Genomic DNA, 21,607 nt, shown 5'->3' on the forward strand with positions numbered 1-21,607 from the left:
AGACACTCAAAGTCACTTTAAAAGTTAAAACAACAATAGCAGAAACAGTGATTAAAACAAAGAAATATAAATTAGAAAAAAGAAAGAACATCAGGAAAAAGAAAAGCAGGAAGAAGGTATGAATGAGTAGATGGTTAAATGTTAGAATCTAAGTGAAACAGGTGACTTTTGAAAAGTGATTTGAAAGATTATAAAATTATTCATATCCACAAATATATTTACAATTTTCACAACATGTACTTTCGATTTTTACATCTTTTTCACATCCACAAATATATCCACATATTACGCACGTGTTTTCTTATTTATGTGTGTTTATTCATCATGAACTATTCAATTCAACTTTATTTATATAGAGCAAATTAAAACTAAGTCATCTCAATGCTTGACAAAAGATGAAAAGAAAGAACCCAACAAGACCCACATGAACAAGCATTTAGCAACAATGGGAAGAAAAAACTTTTTTTTTTAATTATTAATAGGAAAAAATCTCCAGCGGAACCAGGTTCAGAGGTGGCAGCCATCCGCTACGACTGGTTGCGGTTAGTGGACAGAAGGATGAACAGAAACAGGATGGAAGGATAGACCATCCAAGTGTCCCAGACTAGTTGAGCCACGAACCATTGATCAGGAACTGCCAGCTCCAGCATTAAGACACCTGAAACATAGAGAGACCCTTGCCGGCTTCCGTACGAAGTTGAAGTCACAAGAGGATGGCTTGCTGCTCGCAGTATGGCTCTGATCTTGTGTACAAGATAAACCAGTTCATATGAGCGCTTTAACTGCTCACACAACACATTAACAACACACTGTAACAGTATAAGACAAAGCTGGAGGGCAGACGAGCTCCATTCAGTTTGCTGCTGGTCGCTGCACGAGCATGCGCCCTGACAGTAACGGGTAGAGCCTGTAGGGGGAGCTGTGGCAGGAGGAGGCACTTTGATGTGGTGCAGTAGAGTAAGGTGATGGTGTGTGTTTTGTAAATAATCATGGAAATGCTAGACGGCATGCAGAAGATTGGCTGTTAAAATACTACAGCCCAGTTAATTAGAGTAAAAACCCTCAGGCTTAAAAAAATATTTTCGACCCCAGGAGAGATTATGGGGTCGTGGCATGCGTGACGTACTTGGTGCAGTGTTTGTGCTCCGTGGCGTGCCCAGCCTGTAGAGAATGTGCTGAGGAGGATGATGAAGAAGACTGTACCAGACTCCGAGACGATCTGCGTCGAGTATCGAGTGAAACTCGATGAAAACCTGAAACACAAAGCGAGCAGTGAGAGGCTCATCTTAATAACTCCGCCCTCTTCAGACACAGTGAGAATGATTAGTGCTCCAACGCTTCAGGTTCCATCCAACGTATTATCCATCATTGTATCGATCGGCCAATCCTCGCATATAAAACCGATCTTTTCTGCCAATCTTTTCTACCTCTGCGAAGGTCTTAAAGTGGGTCATAAATAGGGACGTGAATCTTTGGGTGTCTCACGATTCGATTCCGATTCTTATGGTCATGATTCGATTCAAAATTGATTCTCGATTAAAAAATTGATACAATGCATAGTGTGTTAAGGCAAATTATGGCACATGTCTGCTACACAGGATAGCAAAGGATCGCAATTTGTAATTCCTGTAACGCAGAAATAAGTCTTGATGCAGCTGCAAACAAAACGCTACCTCATTCACCATTCAATAAACCACCACACCGCTGTGTATGCAGCATTTGATGCTAGCAATTAAGCTAATGCTAAAGCTAAAGCGAGCAGACCAAAGAGCCAGTTGTCTGGTGAGAGCGCTTAATTGTGAAAAGAGCAAAGCTACGACATTTTTAATTTTTGCACTACAAGGAAACCTGAAACTTTATTGATGGTTTAAGATCTTTTTTTTTTTAGTTTGTCACGTAGATTATTATATAATTCCCCTATTTTTATTTGTAAAATAAAATACTGCTGTGCACTGTATTTTTTAGCAAAGAGCTCCAAACAGCTCTGCAGTGTAAGGAAGTGACATCATTTAGTATTTTGGACAGCAATGCTTTAAAGTTTTCATTTATATTTGAGATAAATATCTCATGTGCAGTTAAAACAACACGTGTATTGTTTCACAGATATTGTTGAATGTTTTACAATAAAATAATAAATCAGTTATAAAAAAAAAAAAAAAAAAGAAAATCGGTATCGGCAAAAATCGGTGCACCCCCAATTGTATCATTGATCAATTGTACATCCATCCAACAATGTATCGTTCATCCATCCATTGTGTCATTGATCCATTGTTAAAAGAGTGGTGAGATCAGTACTCAGCTCATCATGCTCTAGTGAACAGCGGAGACATCACATCACTCTTTAGATGGCAAAGATAATTGTTTAATAAATCACTTTTTATCCTTGGCTCTTTAAGCTTTGCTGTTAATCAGTGTGTTAACATATAAAAGTAACATTTTAAAGTGAAAATGCCTGCATAAAATGTATGTGATATCAGTGTTTGTCATAACTTTGTCTTCAGAGAGCTGATCCTAGTAATCTCTTAAGGGGTTAAAAACAGACGATCTCACACCATCCATCCATTCATCCATCCATCCATCGTGTCATTGATCCATCCATCATAACATCCATCGTATAATCCATCCATCCATCCATCATTGACCTATCCATCGTATCACTGATTCATCCATCAACTCATCCAATAACCCATCCATTCATCAGATCATTGATCCATCCACCGTGTCATTGATTCATCCATCCATCCATCCATCCATCAGATCATTGATCCATCCACCGTGTCATTGATTCATCCATCCATCCATCCATCAGATCATTGATCCATCCACCGTATCATTGATTAATCCATCCATCCATCAGATCATTGATCCATCCACCGTATCATTGATTCATCCATCCATCCATCAGATCATTGATCCATCCACCGTATCATTGATTCATCCATCAATTCATCCAATAACCCATCCATCCATAAGATCATTGATCCATCCATCCATCCATCCATATCATTGATTCATCCATCAATTCATCCAATAACCCATCCATCCATAAGATCATTGATCCATCCATCCATCCATCATATCATTGATTCATCCATCAATTCATCCAATAACCCATCCATCCATCAGATCATTGATCCATCCATCATGTCATCCATCCATGAGTACCTTGTTGAGCAGAGGAGCGTAGTTCTTCACGCTGCCGATCTTCCTGAGGAAGTCCCTCAGGTTTCTGGCATCGTTCGGTGAAACGTTCGTCATGAAGACGATTCTCTCTGCCTGGTCTAATGTGATTATCTGTTCAAAGCAACCATCAGAACATTAGACACGCCCCCCTTTTCAGAGGAATTCAGAAAGAGCTTCTGCTGTGGGCCACGCACCTCGTTCATCCACATCATGAGAAACCTGTAAAACTCCATCTGAGTGAAGAACAGGAGACACACGTGAGACGATCATCGGCAGCACAGCTTTGAAACTCACGTTCAGTCTGTGCTGAGCTGCTTCTCACCGGGGTGCTGAAGTTGTCTTCCAGGATCTTCATGATCAGGTTGCATCCAGAGAGTTTGAAGCAGTCCTTCACAGACGCTCGGATGATGTTGATCGCCATCTTAGCCGTTGGCAGGACTGCGAACGCCTGGAGACGGGACAAAGCACAAAATGTACCAACACAGCTGTTTGAAGACGGAAAATGACTCCTCTACATCGTTCTGTGCAGTGGCTGCTTCATATTCCTCACAAACGTCATGTTAACAGCTTCTTACAGGTGCGTTGTGCGTTCTGTAATTAAATTGCATATTTTTGTTGCCAGTTTCTGTATTTCGTGTTGGTCATGACTGTCTTTTAAAACATGTATTTTTTGACTCACTGTAAAGATTCTATACATCATAAAAATGTGTTTTATGAACTCATTGACTGCCAATAACGTCTAAAGACGTCAATTATGTTATTCAGTGGGAACGGGTGCAGTAAAGCCTTATGCAACTTCCATGTAAAGATCTCACTTTTAGACAATATTTTATTGAGCCAGCAGGTGGCCACAGTGCTCTTTGGATGAGAGATTGGCCCTAATAGCAGAGGTAGAGGATGACGAAAACTAGTTTACGTCTACATGAGTGAGTAAGTAAATTAAAGTATTATCTACAATTCGGCGGATGGAGACGGAGGAGGAAAGGGATTCCGTGACACGCGATTTAAAGGAAGTTTGGGATCACAGGAATAATTTTAAATAACCATGAAATATTAACTTAACTTTTAGCAGTACAAAGACATTTTTAACAGATACTCCTGCGTGGGTCGCCATTGAAAAGTTTAGTGTTGAGAACAGTTCTCTTCCAGCTCTTCTTTTCTCATGATCTGGCCCTCCTGCAACAATGAAAGTGAATAATCGTATAGTCCTGAATTGCCTGAAAACACCTCTGTGCATGCCCCGGTGTATCATAACCATGCATTTCTTCCATCCCGGTCTGATAACACATTTGAGACTTGGAGACTAAAGGGTTTAGTCACATTGAAGATTTGTATATTGGTAAACAATTTGCCTCATTTACTCAGCTTCAGGACGTGACGTACCATGCGTTTCTGGGGGATGATGTAGATGTTGTGGAGGTATCCTTCCTCCTGCTGGAATCCAAACGGTGTGAGCAAATTGGCCACGTCTCGCTCGGTGTACCTGCTGTCCTCATACTTGGGCAGGTTGGTGATCTGCAGCACGCGTCTGTTTTGGGAGGCGAACTGGGACGGGTGGGATGACATAAATGCAAACGTCAAAATAACCCTTTAATGTGTTACTTGAATTGTGATCATTTCAGCTTGATTGATTCCAATGTTTATGTTCACACTTCCATGTGTAAAAATACATAGAAAATGATAGTATCCTAGTCAAAGTAATTTCACAAATGGGACACACACTTCGGCCACCAAAAAATTCTGAGATTTTTATGAATTGTTTGATGATTATTCAATAGATATATTGTATATTTTTAGTTTGATCGGATGAATACTTTTTGAGATGTGGACAATTTTACATCATTTTCAGCTTCCAATATCTCAGGAACTACATCACATAGGAAACTGAAATTTGGTATAGTAAAAACTCCACCTATTCTCTGAGAATATACAAAGTTTTGACCAATGTCTTAAATTAGCTGTAAAATACACAAAATATAACTACATGTGGGAATGTTAGAAAAAAACCTCATCTCTGTTTTAATTTATAGTGTAAAGGTTACTCTTTCTTGGGATATAAAACAATGTTTCTTTAGGTGACTTATTCATTTTTATTTGGAACTTTGGGGTTATTTCACCACTCCCATTCAATACATTGAAAATGCTTTATATGAGGCCATTGTGACTTGCCTCTGTGTCTTATAATCCTTTATTGTTTATTAGTTTTTCTCCAGTAACATACAAAATATATTTTGTATTTATATTATTTGTATTTTTGTAGTCGGTGGAGCTGTATCACTATGCAACATTTCAGCTTCCTATATGATGTAGTTCCTGAGATATTAGAAGCTGAAAATGGAAAAACAATAAGGACGCAAGGAATTGACACAAAGCCCTCTCACTAAAGTGGCCATATCTCAAACAGTATTCATACAATTAAACTAAAAATTTACAGTGTTTCTATTGAATAATCACGGAACAATTTCAGAATGTTTTGAAACAAGATGATCGTAGGATGTCACGAAAGTTTGGGTGAAATGACCATGTGTAGCTGTGTATGAACCAGTTATTTTCCTTAAAGTTGCAGACGTCTCAGTACCTTCAGGATCTTGTCTTGAAAAATCCTTAGATTTAAAATAAATTGTCTTGAAAATTTTAATTTTAATTATTTACTGTGTTCACGTTTTTAGCACCAAATATTCTTCTCACAGCTTTTCCTTTGAAGGAAGCGGAATGATTGAACCAGAATATCTCCACCTTTTAGAATTTTTTTTTTTAATCTATGATTAAGAGCGTAAAGAACACAACGACAAGTGCAGGGTTCAAGTCAAGCACAGGAGATTCACCTCTGGAGATAAGACGCTTTTCATCTCAACACAAGCTGTGAAGAGATAACGAGAACGGTCAGAACACGAAAGCAAAGGGCAGACAAGGGTTCACCAACAGAAGATGGAAGCCTCACCGATTCTGTTCATCACCAGATTCTTCCCCATCATCTCGCCTATGGTGAGGGGCAGAACGTCTGTCTTCGGTTTCGTGCCGGCATCTGCCGAAGACAGAAACCTTTGATGTGGCTCTCGTTCGTCCCTTCATTTTCACCACTTACCTTTTTCACTCAGCTTTTTTCTTCTTTTTGGGATTCTCCTTCACGAGTACTCTCACCACAGTTGATCTCGACAGCTCAGTGGGGTTCTCTGCTTTGTCTGGAGATTCTTCCACTTTCACAGCTGCCTCCTTGCCCTTCTGTTCAGCCTTCTTCTCTGAGGCCGTGCTACCTTTCTTGTCAGCAGCTGGAGCTTTGGGGGCACTCGTGGTACCTTTGGCCGGTTGTGACGGTTTGTTCACCACAGTTGGCTTCATCAGAGCCCCCGAGGATTTCTTAGCAGCGGCAGTGTAGAACGGCTTCACTGCAGAGCTTTGCATGGTGGAGCCGCCTGCTCGATTCTGCTTCCCAGATTCGGGAACCTTCGCCGGCTTAGCTGTGACATTTTGGGCTTTGAAGGGCAAAGATGACGTTGTGGACTTTCGGGTTTCTCTGCAACAAGAAATAGGGAAACAATAGTTAAGCTCCCATTTTTGTCCAAAATTTTGGAGAAAATTGTTTTCAATCAGTTGTTGAGTCTAGTTTTAAGAACCTCCACAGTTCTGAGTCAAATTTATTGGGGGTTTTTAATTATATTCTGTGGCTTTGGTGTTGTTGGTCCTGACCGCTGTGTTTGATACAGGGGATCATGAACTCCTCCTGTGTCGTCTTGAAAATTTGGTAGGCGTATGGCGTACCACAAGGGTCCATCCTCGCTTCACTCCTTTTTTCATTGTATTTGCTACCGCTAGGATCTTTTCTCTGTAGATTTGGGGTGTCGTTTCACTTGTATGCTGATGACAGCCAAATCTATGTGCCCCTTAAGCATGATAATGCATTCAGTACCACTCACCTTTTGGATTGCATTGATGAAATGAAATCCTGTATGTCTGCTAACATTTTGCACTTCAATAATAGAAAGACTGAAGTTGGGCAGAGCAATTCTGGTAGTGCAGCCTCAGTACGTGTAGAATCGTTGTCACAGTTTGTCAAGCCCACTGTTTCAAATCTTGGAGTGAAAATGGATCAAAATTTTAAATTTGACAAACAAATTAGTACTGTGGTGAAGGCGAGTTTTTTCCATCTGAGGTAACTAGCAAAGATAAAGTTCTCGTTTTCAAAGCATCTTTTGAAATACTGATCCATGCTTTTGTCACAACACGGCTGGATTATTGTAACGCTCTGTACACCGGCATCAGTCAGTCCTTGCTCACGTGCCTGCAGCTGGTTCAGAACGCTGCAGCGCTGGCTCACGAAAACATGATCATGTTTCACCTGTTCTGTGTTCCGTTCACTGGCTCCCAGTCCAATACAGAATTGATTTTAAAAATCTGTTGTTTGTCTTTAAATGCCTCAATGGCCTTGCCCCGCATTATCTGTCTGACCTGCTCGTGTTCTACTCCCCAGCACGTTCACTTAGGTCAGCAGATCAAGCGTTGTTTATAGTCCCTCAGATGCATCACAAACTTGGAGACTGAGCATTTTCTGTTGTTGGTCTCAAACTATGGAATAAACTGGCTTTATACGGTCGACAGGCTGACTCCCTATTTTTACATCACACCTTAAGGCACGCATGTTCTCTTTGGCGTTTAGCCAGTGTTGAAGTTGACTTTTACTGTTCTAATTGTACTCTGTGATGCCACTGTACTGTTGTATTTATAATTTTATTTTTATTGCCCTGTTGTACAGCACTTTGGTCATCTGTGTTGTTTTTAATAGTGCTTTATAAATAAATTAGATTGGATTGGAAGCAATCAATCAGTGGGTTTGAGTGGATGTACAAAAAAAGTGCTGGCTGAAGTTCTTACTTTGGAGGAGCTTTCTTTCGCTCTTGTGAAAGAGTTTGTGATTCTGACGATGCTCCGCCCTGAAAACAAAAAGGAGTTTAGAAGGAATAAGATCACCTACCAGCCAACACATCAGGACCACTGGTATCACCTAATCTGCAGTAAAGACCCGTTTTCAGTGCTTCAGTAAACATACAGTACAGTGTATGAACGAGGACAACATTGTGTTGGCCTGAGTATCTCCAAATCTTGACCTCTCATGAGGTGAAGAGCTGAACTGGAATGGTTTGTTCACACAGTAACCAGTATGAGGTACACTGTCGTAGCTACCAAAATAAACATTCTGGCTGATAGGTTAATATATAAACAACACTAAAAGCCATTACCGATGACTTGACCCTTATTCCCATAAGCTTGTGACTCTTTGCGTTCCTCATTTTCTCAGCATCTTCTGGTTTCTCAAAAACCACTTGTGCCTACAAACAAACAAGCAGTAATTTACTGGTTATTCTGGTGACCAAAGGGAGATCCTGGGGTTACCTCACACAAACTGTACCTCTTTCAGTTTCCTGATTATAACGATAGATGTGGGGTTCCCAAACAAGCGAGCAGTTTCCTCCAGATGAGAGTGTGACATAGAACTTAAAACACCAGACAGTCTGACTGTGGACGCTGCATCATCTGCTGAAACAGTCTGAGTCTGGAAGAGAAGCAGAACAATATTGGTCAATGGATGTTGCAGCTCGCCGATGTCTTTATGAATCAACAGAAGCTCCCACACGTGGAAAAGTAGAAACTAGTTAGAAAACGTAAGATCCACACCTTGGTCTTGGGATCCTTCTTTGACGCGCTGGAGGAAGAGGATAATGATGGTGATGTTTTCATCTTGGTGAACTCAGCCAGTAAAGCAGGAGCCAGAGTTTTAACCACCGCCTCCAAGTTCGACTTGTTGGACAGAGTCTGGATGGCTGAGAGAAGCCGGGAACACACGAAGGGAAGCTGTGAGCTTTTATCTTTGAATCAACGCTACATCCTAACACTTTGATCATAAATGTCACACCTGATGATCCCAGCAGCTTCTGGGCCAGCGCTTCTGCACTGCCCGACGCCATTTGGCGAGCGGACAATTTCTCAGAGGAGCGCCGCTCCCGGCTCCGGCTTCTTTTCGCTGAAGGCCGTTTGTCATCTCGTGAAGATCGTCTCTCGTAGCTTCTTGAGCGAGAACGATAACGGCTGGCGGTAGAGCGATACAGAGGAGACTGGGATCGGGAGCGGAAACGGGACCTTCAGGGGAGAATATTGAAAATCAGATTTCTCGTGGAGTAGGTGAAGTGACATCTCTACCGAGGAGGTTCCACAAACCTGCACGTCCTCCTGGAGCTTTTGCGAGGGCTGTTTGAACGCGAGCGTGAACGGCTCCTGTGTCGACTTTTCTCCTGGTCCCTCCTACTCCCAGAGCCGCGATAGCGCTGGGGGCTGTACGATCGCGAACGGGAGCGAGAGCTGCTGCTTCGCTTTTTTTTACGAGACCGCGAGGGACGAGCGGTCGAAGATCTGGCATCTACGCCTGACCCACTAAAGTAAAAAAAAAAAAGAATAAGTCAGAATAAAGCCTGAGGTTGGAGGGATGGAGAATCTGTTGGAGATGTTCAAAACTCACCTTAATGAGGTAGGAAGTTCACCATCCCATTCTGGAAATCTGTGGGAAAAGATCACATTGTGTACATTAGAGGAGGGGTAAAATATCAATGTATTGAGATGTGTTGCCACTAAATCAATTTGGAACTTTGCAATATTAAATCGTATCGCAATCCGTGTATCGTTTGTTCTTTGGATATTCCGTTTCAAAACCAATTTAAAGAAACACAAACGTTGTGGTTATTTTTGTTTTAAAACCAAAACAGAAATGCATAAAAAACAAAACAAAACAGATACAGCTGCATTTTTTTGTTTTCAAATCTAAATATTAGTTGCAAAATCTTGTTGTTTGTTGTATTTGGATATTGAGCCTGAGTGCCTCAGTCAAACTGCTGCTTTTCAGTGCTCTCAGTGTTATATATGTTGCTAATAGCCGTAGTCAAAACAAAGTGGAGCCTCCTGAATTAGAGGCAGCGTCGACGTCATGAGGGGGCATTCGCGGGCAGTGCCCCCCCAGCTGACCAACTGTGCCCCCCCCCCCGCCCCACACATACACACTCTTCCCACTACAGTGGGAGCTTTTTATTAATCAAAGATATCCGATTGGCTATCGCAACTGACTGTGTCCAATCAATGACAGCAGACGGGAGTCTGCTACATAGATATATACTGTTGTGTAATTGTTTTACATTTGTACTATTGAACATACCCTAGAGCTGTTGTCAGGATCAGCCAATAGTATGTGTATATGTCTATTGGCTGCTCTGTTGATTCACGTGACGTCAATCACATTGCAGCATCGCGACAAAGTGAGAGAGCAAGATTCAGATGGAAGGCAGGAAGTGAAGCTTGAAAATCTGAAATAATCACAATGCCCATGTTTTGTGTAGTTTACGGCTACTCCAATCGTTGTAACAGCAAAAAGGGAAAGATATTTTATACAGTACCGAAAACTGTCGTTCACAAAGGTGAGAAACATAAAAAGCTCACAGAACGCCGTAAAAAAAAAGTGGATTTCAAACCTACGTCTGTGGTAGGGAGGAGCAGAGTCTGCTGATGCCCGTGTCTGCAGCGACCACTTGGTCAGAGGTATGTTAGCGAGCTAACTTTGTTTTTATGACTGTGTTTATATAGCATTAGGTTGTCGTTAAATGCTCATTTAGTGTATTATTTACCTTCTTTCCCTCACCCTTGCACCCTGTGCACATAAAGCTGAACACCATCATGCTATTTCACTACATGTCATAAAGTAATATTCAGTAGTAGTATATATATATACTGTATATGTATGTGACGAACAAACCTCATGTATCCTTGACTGTCAGGCTGACATCGTTAAGATGTTTTGCAAGTTTGTTAACATTTTATAGCCGTTACTGCTGTGGAAGTTGTGGACCCACCCGCTCAAAAAAAAAGTTATATGCCTCCATACTACATGCTGTTTGGTGTAGTAGGATCATGTTTCAATGTTGAACGGCGTTTTATTTATCTATCTTCAATCTTGGTGCGCAGATTTTGGCGTTTTCTTAATGCTCCCCCATTTAATACCGCCTGGTGCCGATTCTGGGCAGAGGCCTTGGTGAATGCTATCTGTGTACGATGATATGTCGCCTGCTTAAGGCAGTCTGACCAGGGGAGAGTTCTGTAATTACATATCATACAGGCAAATTAGGGCCAACAACATGTAGCAACATTTTGCTATTAATATTTAAATCAGGAAAACACTGCTTTATCTGGTTTTTGCTTTTCCTCCATTTTCATTTTGATTTTAAATCAGTAAAACAACGATGCACGGATTTATCGTGATTAGGGTTGGGCATCAAGTATTGATCGATTCTCCCAAAATTGTTTAAATTTTGATTCCTACTTTTAATACCCAGTACACCGACCGAAGAATCCACAAAGAAGAAGAATCCACTAGAAATGTTTACGTTACCGCCCAACCAGAGTGTGCGGCGGCGGTCTGAAGTGTGGCTTCAGTTTAGTAAAAATAAATGCTAAGCTCAGTGCAACAGTTGTAAAAAGATTATATCATGCACAGGAGGGTGCACGACAAACATGAGCTTTGTAAATTATATACATATATATACAATACATACATGTACAATTACCTCTTAAAAGAATCAGAATCTTTCAATTTCCAACGATGCCCAAATCGTCCCAACCTTTTGACAAGGGTTTTTTGTTTTATATTGGGATAGGCATCGTGTCGTCCTTGCCAATATCGAGCCCTAATGTACTGTACGTGGGTTGATTCAGAGTCAAATGTTTGCTAAGGACAGTAAAGAAAACCTTCAAAAGTCGAGACTTGAGGAGCAGAGACGTCCTTTAAAACAAAACCCAAAGATTAACTGTTAACTTGTAAATAAGAGCATAATTAAGGTGGTTCTGTGGCAATATACACTTACAAACAAGAACAAGAAATGCATGTTATTTTTGCTGCCAGCAGCCAGCTCATGAAAAAGGCAAACATATTTGCTGCTAGGAACTCAGTTCTGGTGTTACTTTTGGATAATGTGACGCAAATAGTTTAGTTGTATGAGAAGACTCATTCTGCCATGACTTGCTCAATAAAATGTGCCAAACATTCAACAAGACACTAAGATATAGTATAAGAAGTGAAGACTGACCGTTTCCGCAGGAGTTTACAGTTCTCGAGGTGAAGTTTGGTGTTCTGGTGGTTAATCCATTCCTGGTGGTCAGAAGAAAACAGATACCTGTAGGTACGCCCAGTTTAAATGACATGTTCAACAACAGTTTGGTTTTACTGAAAATACAACCACAGACCAAGAGGTAAGAACAGAGAGCAGTGGTTGTCAGACAAAAGACAGAAAGCGTAAAAACGTACCTGTCTGATGAAAGCACAGGGGTCACTACCACTTAAGTTCATCTCCCAACTCTACTTTATTAAACCGTAGAACACAATGGCAGCCTCAGACCAACTGTCCAAGTAAATGTGGCTAAACCAGATAACAAGCTAAAGGTCTGAGATCCTCTATCATTAGAATTTATTTTTTAGAGAATAAATGATGGTGGTTAGGGTTCCAAAAATCCAGATTCAGGCTGGATTTCAATTACCCTTGAAAATGCGCAAAATCTAAATAGCGATTAAAACTGGTAATGGAAACACCTGAATTTAAAAAAAACACTAAAAAAAAAACCAAAGCGTTATGGAAATACACGTCACAGAACGTGACATACCTGGTATCTTGAAATGAGTCACGTGACGTACCTGGTCACATGACCACTTCTATCCAAGAAAACATGCCGCTGTATGTGTAGACAGAAGAGGAGACCGCGACATTTCTAAGCATTATACTTTAAAATTATTACTGCCACATTAGACAGCAAACAACAAAGAAATGCAGGGTTTTATGAGAAGGTTTGGAGCGTCTGTCTTCCTGCAACAAAATCTAGCGGGATAAAAATTAATGGGAGTTTTGAGGCTGCTGCCAAAAACAACCTTCAATGGAAACGTGTTTAATGCGCAAATAATACTTTGTCGACATTTAGAAATATTGCTTTTATTTAGCTAAAATCTGTAATGAAAACCCAGTTTCTGTCATGTGGGGCATCTGAATTGTGGCAGGTAAAAGAAAAAGTTGTGGAAACTCCTGAAGCAGGAACATCCAGGTGACAAATGGGAGTGGGAGTCTAAGCGGTCTGTTAAAAAAAACCCTAATGTCAAGGTCAAAACAAAGGAAAACCAGCAACAGCTTTTTGGCCAATCTGTATTCTTCTTCGGGCGACAAAAGACGAAAACACAAAAGTATTTCAATCAAAGTTTAACAAAAATTCCTTCATTAATACAAACAGTCGATATGCATTGTGGACAGAAGACGTCATTTTCTCAAGGAACACCAAGAAAACCGATCCACAGATTGAGAACATCAAGTATTGTCAAAGCTGTAGAAGAAGTCTTACACCCACTGGCCCACAGTCCAGTCCAATGGTTCACCCTCTTTATTCCTTGGAGCCCCTCCTAACGCTCTCCTTGTCTCCTGTTGTGTGGCACAATTTCTGAGGTGTGTGCGTATCTTGTCTGTGTGTTGAGTTTGTGCCTCATGGGTCACAGGTCTGTGTCGGTCTGTTGGTTGTCTGTCTTTGTCACAATGTGACTTGTGTTGTTTACCTCATAGTTTGTTGTAAGTTTGATTGAGCCTCCAAGCCAAAGTAGAGTTGGAGAAGCTGTGCCATCTGGGGGGCGTGAGTATGTTCCTTCATCCTGTACCTTAATATCAGCCTAAGTATCTGCATCTGGGTCTAAGTGGGTCTGATTTAGTATGTTGTGACCAAATGGACATTACATTTTGAAGGTGGACCAAAGAATGCTAGGTGGACTCGTACACAGTTTTGATTACCACATTGTGTTAATATTTATTAATGATGATACACAAATATAACTTGGACCACTTCATTCTGGGATGGGGACTTCAGGAGGGGAACCCCTGCAATAAAACAAACTCCTCCTTTTTATCCTCTCACGTTTTTGAACATGAGAGAGCACAAAAGACGGCAATATAAGATGCCTTGCTGCCTTAAAGTTGAAAAATACTAGTCCATAAAAAAGCACAAGATAAGATAAACAGAAATAAAGCAGAGGAACTTTTTATAAATATCAATAACAACAACTAATGCTGGGCTAAAAAATTAGGTAGCTAGCATGTCTGTGCATCAGTTAACAAGCCAAAGGTCATTATTCCACAAGTTTGGAATGAAAACTGGGTTTTTGGTAAACTGGTCAGCCACAGGATGATAACTATGCACAAGGACAAAAGGAGGGAAGTCTGGCTCTGTCCTCAGGTCAAAGCTGGCAGTACGAACCACACCATGGTTCCCGATGGGTTTAGAAGAAAGGAAAGAAGGCGTGTGTGGGTCCAGATTGTAAAGTTACAACACTTTTTTGGGCACACGCACTAGGCAATGCCTGCCATGTTCAACAAGGACATTTGTCGCCTTAAGATTGTGCTCAGATTGTTTGGTTGGTGCAAGTGGAACTGTGTCGTGTTTGGGCACAGCACAGATGGAACAGGAAAAGTAAAGTACACAACATGTGAGACACAGTGATTGCATCTGCACCGTGCGACCTTCTTCCATTATAGATAAGGTGTCACACTTAGGCAGGTGGTCATAATCTTATGGCAGATCAGTTTATACATCTTAGTAGGGCTGGGCGATTTTGCCTAAAAAAAAAAAAATCTCAGATTTTTTAAAGAAAAATTTGAGTTTTCAATTTTTTTTTTCAATGTACTTAAAAATGAGTGCAGACATCAGATATATTGTCAAAAGTGCAACTTTATTGCTGTGATTGTCCTCAAAAGTTAAAATGCATAGAACAATCCCAAAATAAAAAGTAAATGAGCCTCTGACATTCAACAATTTCAAGCTTTAACCAGGTTTAAGCAAAAGTGCAACAGCAACTTCACAGTAGCTCATGTTTTCTGATTAAGAAATCAGGAAACTACAAATTTTATAACATATAACGCTACAATTAAACAATTCTACAATTCCCCTTAGCATCTCAGCATAGTGTGAAAAAAAATCAAACAGGCCTGTGGCACACATATAGCCTACTCAAAGGGTAAATAAATGTAAAGAAAGAGGGGGCCGGCTCACATCGTGGAAGGAATGCAAAAAAAGTCTGAAAAAACTGTGGTGTGGAAAAAAAAAATGCTTTTCTTTTTTTTTTTTAAACTTGAATTTGCAAAATAAAAATTGCTTTTTTCGACAAATTCGATAAATCGATTTTTTGCCCAGCCCTACATCTTAGTCCCAGTTTATTAGGGATGTAACGATTCACTCAACTCCCGATACGATTCGATTCACGATACTGGGTTCATGATACGATTCTCTCACAATTTATTTAACAAAATGGGACTGTAGACAATTTTTTTTTTGGGGGAAAAAAACTAGAAAATACTGTACTATTTTCCTTTTATTTTTCATTGTCAAAAGAATTCCTTGATAAACTATTCAAAACAATGCAATTTAACTAAAAATAAATCTTGAATTAAATAAATAAAGGAATAATACAAATGAAAATGAAGCCTATTAATTTAAATTCTGGTTCTATAATAAACAATGCAAAACTGCATTAGTTCTTTTTCTTTTTAAAAGTGCAACTGAAAATGTATTTTGTGCATTAACAATTGGACTTTAAAAAAAAAAAAAACCGTGATTGCATTGATTTACATCATATTTGTTTGGACCAGCAGAGGGCGCTGGTAACACAGTGGTCGGTTGGCATGCAGATATCTTGCAGTGAAGATGAGAAGCTATGCTAGCAGACAGAGCTAAAAGAAAAACGTGACTTTTACAGATATTCAAGTAATATTACAGATATTCTTTTGGTGATAAAGGGGTAATGAATCATTTATCAACATATTTAAGAGTAGAAGGCGGCCAGAAAGAAAGTATTAGCAGACTCCGCCCGCCGCTTACACTTGTGGACAGCGGCGGGCTAAAAAAAGTACTGCAATTCAATATTCAGAAAATCGATATCAACCGTGATACCTATGAATCGATTTTTAACTGCCTTACGATTAATCGTTACATCCCTACAGTTTATTAATCCAGAAAAAGATTAAAGGTGAAGAAACAACATTAGTTTGAGTAGTGACAGTTTTCAACTCACCTTCACACTCAAGCACTCTTTATCACAGAGAGAACAGCTATGTGGGTACATTCCTGGTGTGGTTGCGACATAATCGGACATCTGGGCTGGAACTGGAACGCCGCTGGTTGTGTCGACTCGGGGTGTTGGTATCCTCTGGGCTGCAGGCTGCTGCTTCTTCCCCTCCTGCTTTACCGGCGGCTGTTGCTGCTGCTGCTTCGGTTCAGGACCCTTTGACACCTGCTTCGGTTCAGGAACCTTTGACACCTGCTTCGGTTCAGGAACCTTTGACACCTGCTTCGGTTCAGGAACCTTTGACACCTGCTTCGGTTCAGGAACCTTTGACACCTGCTTCGGTTCAGGAACCTTTGACACCTGCTTCGGTTCAGGAACCTTTGACACCTGCTTCGGTTCAGGAACCTTTGACACCTGCTTCGGTTCAGGAACCTTTGACACCTGCTTCAGTGGTTGACGTGGATCTTTGAGACTGTCGTAGACCACGACGCCAAGCCGCCCTGATGCCACACTCGGGCTAGGAGTGTCAGATAAACATGGTTTGGATGACTTCAGCTGACTCGGCTCTGGTTCTTTCAAAGAAAGGCTTTTGGAGACTCCAGGCAGAATTCTGGAGTCTGTGTCTGTTTTGGGTTTGGTGAAGGGAACGCTCACCGTCTGTGGGACCTGCTTTGGTGGGGACGGAAACTGCTTGGGTGGAGTTTTGGTAGAAAGAGACGAAGAGCTTAGCTTGAAGCTTAATTGAGAGTCAAGACCAGAATCTGAACTCTCCTGATCATGGGGGGAAATCAACGAACTCATACTCATCTCTTTCGCCTCTCTACCACTGCTATCCATCAGCAGAGTGGAACTACCATCACTGTGTGCTCCACTGGCCATTCCCACCTCCTCTCCTGGCCCAGCAGACAACTGGCTGACGTGTCCATAGTCTATGACTTTACTGGTTTTGAGGATACCACGTGGCTTGTAATCCGGGGGGAACACCTTTTTCATATGACCCCTAAAGTCTGTGTCACTCACGCTTGTGGTGGGTTTGGGTTCAGGGTAAGGCACGGCTTGAACCGAGCTCACAGGATTCTTGGTCTTTTGTTGACGGATCTGACGCAGGATGAAAGGCAGATTCTGTGGCGTGACCTGGTCTTCGCGGTATGAAACGAGTTGCTCCAAGTCCTCTTTTTCTAGTCCAAAACGCTGGAGAATGTTGCTGGCCAACTCTGACGTGTACTTGCGCCGACTGAACTCGGGCTGTGCCGATCCCGTCTCTCGCACTGGAAACTCGTTCTCGCCCAAACCTGGAATGGATTGTTCATGTGGCTTCCTTTCACAACCGCCACTAAAGATGGAGGACGCAGCTGATTTCCTGCTTTCACCACCTCCAGGGAAGATGGAGGACGCAGCTGATGTCCTGCTTTCACCACCGCCACTGAAGATGGAGGACGCAGCTGATGTCCTGCTTTCACCACCGCCACTGAAGATGGAGGATGCAGCTGATGTCCTGCTTTCACCACCACCACTGAAGATGGAGGATGCAGCTGATGTCCTGCTTTCACCACCACCACTGAAGATGGAGGATGCAGCTGATGTCCTGCTTTCACCACCGCCACTGAAGATGGAGGACGCAGCTGATGTCCTGCTTTCACCACCGTCAATGAAGATGGAAGACGCAGCTGATGTCCTGCTTTCACCACCGCCACTGAAGATGGAGGACGCAGCTGATGTCCTGCTTTCACCACCGCCACTGAAGATGGAGGACGCCGCTGGTGTATAATACTTGGAAGCATTGTCTTCATTGGTGCTTTTGTAGGTCGGGAGCCAGTTCAAGGACCTATCAGAGCTCTCTGCTACTGCTTTTCTGTGTCCTTGAGAAAGTGGGTTTATTGCATAGGAGCGAGACGGAAGCAGCGACTCCTCCCTGGCTCTGTCACTGTGTAAATCAGCTGATCTTCTCGGTTCTTCCTCTTTGGCTGGCCGACTCTGGCCAGCCATGAAGGTGGGCAACGGCAAAGCAAATGGCGAGGGGATGTTAGGAGAATGTGCAGATGGAGCCGACCTGTAGTCTGACCCGGAGTTAGGATGGGATGTCTTTTGAGGATCGCTTTGCGCCTGTGCGCTGGAATGTCCATATCGCGCACGGGCAGAGCTTTGCTGGTCAGTGGGATAGGAGTTGTAAAGGTGGGACATGGTGCTCGCTACCTTCAAGCGGTTGATGTAATTGATGACTAACGCAGTGGGTGAGGGAAGCTGGGTGTTGATCAGCGACAGTGCAAACTGAGCGTTCAGTTGAGCCTGCACCGACTGTTCCAGCGGTCCAAACTGAAGGGGGGGCCGCAAGAGCCCTCCTTGCTGGGGGCTTGCCAGGACACGTGGACCAGAGGCAGGAACACTCTGATTCACTCGCAATGAAAAGCTGAAAAAAAATTGAACAACAAAGAAAAGGTGTTATTGGAGTGAACCGGCGCCGGCTTCTCATGGAGACGACCTCCTTCGTGTGGCAGCTCTGGTGACGCCCGTGCTGGCAGCTCTGTTGTTCTTCAGCAAAGGGAAAAAACAGGATCAGGGTAAAACAGCATCAACAAATAAAAGGCAAAAAGAAACGAGGTGGGAAGCGACCGAAAATAGTTTTTTACGACAGAACAAATATCTGAAAACATTAATAATTTATTACATTTAGGATTATACTATCTCCCAATGCGGTACATTAGGATATTCCTCTCTAAGAAAAGAGATTTAACTTCACAACTTGAGTTCAACACTGAAATGGAAAAGCTTCAGATTTTCCCCAACACAAAGCCGGAACACTTCCGGAGCACAAAACCCAGTAACCAGTTCTCAATCCAGTGTGACGCCTGTGGGTGTTCTGGAGAAACAAGTCGGATTGACTGCAGATACCACAGCACGCAAACCTGTTCATCATGTACCACCATAAGAATGATCACTTGTGGACTAGGCTTGGGCGGTATCCAAATTCTTATACCATTATACCGCCTCCCTAATTTACCGCGGTATACAGGATTACCGTAACTTTGGTGACACTCAGACAGCGTCACCAAACTGTTGACTTCAGGGTGACCACGGGTCCTTAAAAATATATTTTAAATAAAAGGCCTTAAAAAGTATTGCATTGTCTTCAAATCAGATCAGATAGGTCTTAAATGTGCTTTAGCACGATAATTTCTGGTGAACGCTCTTCTCATCCCATTCCATCGCATGAGTCTGTAGCTCACACACAGCACAACCAAAGGGTTTTTTTCTCTGGCAAATCACATCATTTACTAGATACTAAATCGGGGCTTTCACCTTTAATTGGCCATGTAATGTTATTACATTAATGGAATTTGTCCTCTGCATTTAACCCATCCCTGAGGAGCAGTGGGCAGCCATTTTGTGGCGCCTGGGGAGCAGTTCGGGGTTAAGGGACTTGCTCAACATCCCACAGTAACTGCCCAGGTGAGGCTTGAACCGGCAACCCTCCGATTACAAGCCCAGCGTCCTTAACCACTAGGCCACCACTCCCAATAGTCAGGCTCATGTTAGTCCTACAGACAGATCAAAGAATTATGGTAATCAGAGCTCAATCCCCGCAGAAAGTACGCCGTCATTCTCTGGCTCCACTGCACAAAAACTTTGAGACAAACGCAACAATGCACAAGCGGGTCAGATTGGGGCCACAAACCGTTCACACTGGAGTCTGATACAGGTCACATTATAAATTGTAATGTGAACGGACATACAAAAAATCGGATCTATTTTTGGTATTCAGAACGGTCAAGGCACAAGTCGAAAGTTTGGTGACGCTGTTGAGCCTTACGTCATAACTTTTAATTAGTCACGATAAGGCCGTATACCGCGGTATAATAGGTAAGAGGTTTGATGGTATCAAAATTTGGATACCGCTCAAGCCTAGCGCACACACAAACACTCGCTAGCGCGCGCACACAGACACGATCTGCGTCACGGTCAGTGAAAAATGAATTGCACGACGTAACGAATCAATAATGAAATTAGATGCCAACTCTTTAAATTATCAATTTGTATCTATTTTATCGATTCATTGTTGCAGCCTTACTGATCAAGTCCGAACACCACCACGCAAAATAAAAAGTTTGTGAACCACAAATCGAGGAAAAACAAAAGAAATGTTATAGATTTCACAGTGCCAGTTCTATTGTTGCATGAAAGTAGTAATAACAAAAACGTTCTTTTGTATATATGGAATTACCAATTTGTTAACATGTTGGTTATTTATCATGTTCTTGTTGGTTAAACTATATATAGGAGCATTAGGACCGGATGTATCAAATAAGATACAAATAAAAACTCACAAATGGGAATTGATATTTAACTTTATTTATTTTGGACGTTCATTGGGACCAATAAATGATCCAGTTTCAAAACATTAGAATTTTCGATCAATTGTTTAATTATTCAGATTTTACGGGGCTTTAAGTTTCCAATTGACCAGTTTTTCCATAGAAAAAACACTTGTTTTATATCTTTGGTGATTTTTGGTTGAGGCTAACAGATGCTAACAGAAGCTAACGCAGCTCGCACAAGAAACAAAACAAAACTCCGGGTGGTTAAACGTTTAAACTCCTCCAATTCGGGAGAAAATGGGAAAACTTTTCTCGCCTCGCAGCTTCATACCGTGTGTCTTTAGGTGGTTTTCCGCAGCTTTCCTCAGTCATTTAACCAGCTTCAGCCTCCGTCAGCTAGCCGCTAGCTTAGCAGTATGCATCGAGAAGTGCAACTTTCCGTAACGTCACATCCTGCGTCTTCAAACTAAAAGCACCATTTTCAAAGTAAAAAGTGTGAGAAAGCCAATCCTTTGTGGATCTTTAATTCTGAAGGATACAATAACAATTGTAAACATAAATGTGCTCTCTGGAACATTTATATGTTTTAGAAATACATTTTTTGAAACATTAATTCATAAAAAATAAAAAAAACTTGTTATTATTTATACCAATAAAGCTGAAAGGTTATTTATATGTTGGATATACATTTAATAATGGTGTTTTAGCATATATATATATATATATATATATATATATATATACAACTTACTATATAGACAACAACAATAAAATAAAAAGCACACCTTAGATATACATATAGTATAGATATATAGTAGGGGTGTTGGGATCAGATATTGATATCGAATATTGGTTCAATATCAGCCAGAAAACGAATATTGGATTTTATTGGACAGCATCTAAAATCTCCGATATATATTATAATATATTAATTCAATTGTAGAATACTGTAGATATTATGTTGTAGGTTAAAATGTATGTTTCACCAATTGGTTAA

The 21,607-nt window shown here is 41.4% G+C and overlaps 3 protein-coding genes across 3 annotated transcripts in view; all 3 read right to left on the bottom strand.

Moving 5' to 3' along the window:
• LOC114480110 (titin homolog) overlaps positions 1-6,408 on the bottom strand; it is a 21,038-nt gene extending 14,630 nt beyond the window's left edge. The window contains exons 1-8 of the mRNA XM_028473956.1: positions 6,269-6,408; positions 6,125-6,208; positions 6,009-6,043; positions 4,567-4,728; positions 3,506-3,631; positions 3,378-3,416; positions 3,166-3,294; positions 1,127-1,253 (exon numbers count right to left, since the gene is read on the bottom strand). Coding sequence (XP_028329757.1) covers positions 1,127-1,253; positions 3,166-3,294; positions 3,378-3,416; positions 3,506-3,631; positions 4,567-4,728; positions 6,009-6,043; positions 6,125-6,158 — 652 coding nt within the window. The 5' untranslated portion in view covers positions 6,159-6,208; positions 6,269-6,408. The remainder of the gene's footprint in view (positions 1-1,126; positions 1,254-3,165; positions 3,295-3,377; positions 3,417-3,505; positions 3,632-4,566; positions 4,729-6,008; positions 6,044-6,124; positions 6,209-6,268) is intronic.
• The window catches only part of LOC114480105 (zinc finger protein 638-like), a 107,869-nt gene extending 89,257 nt beyond the window's left edge, over positions 1-18,612 (bottom strand). Inside the window, exon 1 of the mRNA XM_028473943.1 lies at positions 18,572-18,612. The gene's annotated coding sequence lies outside the window, so the exon portion shown is untranslated. The remainder of the gene's footprint in view (positions 1-18,571) is intronic.
• Positions 6,139-21,041, bottom strand: LOC114480111 (zinc finger protein 638-like). Its single transcript, XM_028473957.1, has 11 exons — positions 20,942-21,041; positions 16,304-18,704; positions 12,300-12,361; positions 9,692-9,730; positions 9,394-9,606; positions 9,092-9,315; positions 8,854-8,999; positions 8,588-8,731; positions 8,418-8,507; positions 8,053-8,111; positions 6,139-6,697 (listed from the first exon to the last, which is right to left on the bottom strand). Exons 1-11 carry the CDS (start codon positions 20,980-20,982, stop codon positions 6,274-6,276), a joined length of 3,843 nt encoding a protein of 1,280 aa, XP_028329758.1. The 5' UTR covers positions 20,983-21,041; the 3' UTR covers positions 6,139-6,273.
• Between the last annotated feature and the right edge of the window lie 566 nt (positions 21,042-21,607).

Source organism: Gouania willdenowi, chromosome 18, assembly GCF_900634775.1.
Source record: "Gouania willdenowi chromosome 18, fGouWil2.1, whole genome shotgun sequence".
NCBI lineage: Eukaryota > Metazoa > Chordata > Actinopteri > Blenniiformes > Gobiesocidae > Gouania > Gouania willdenowi.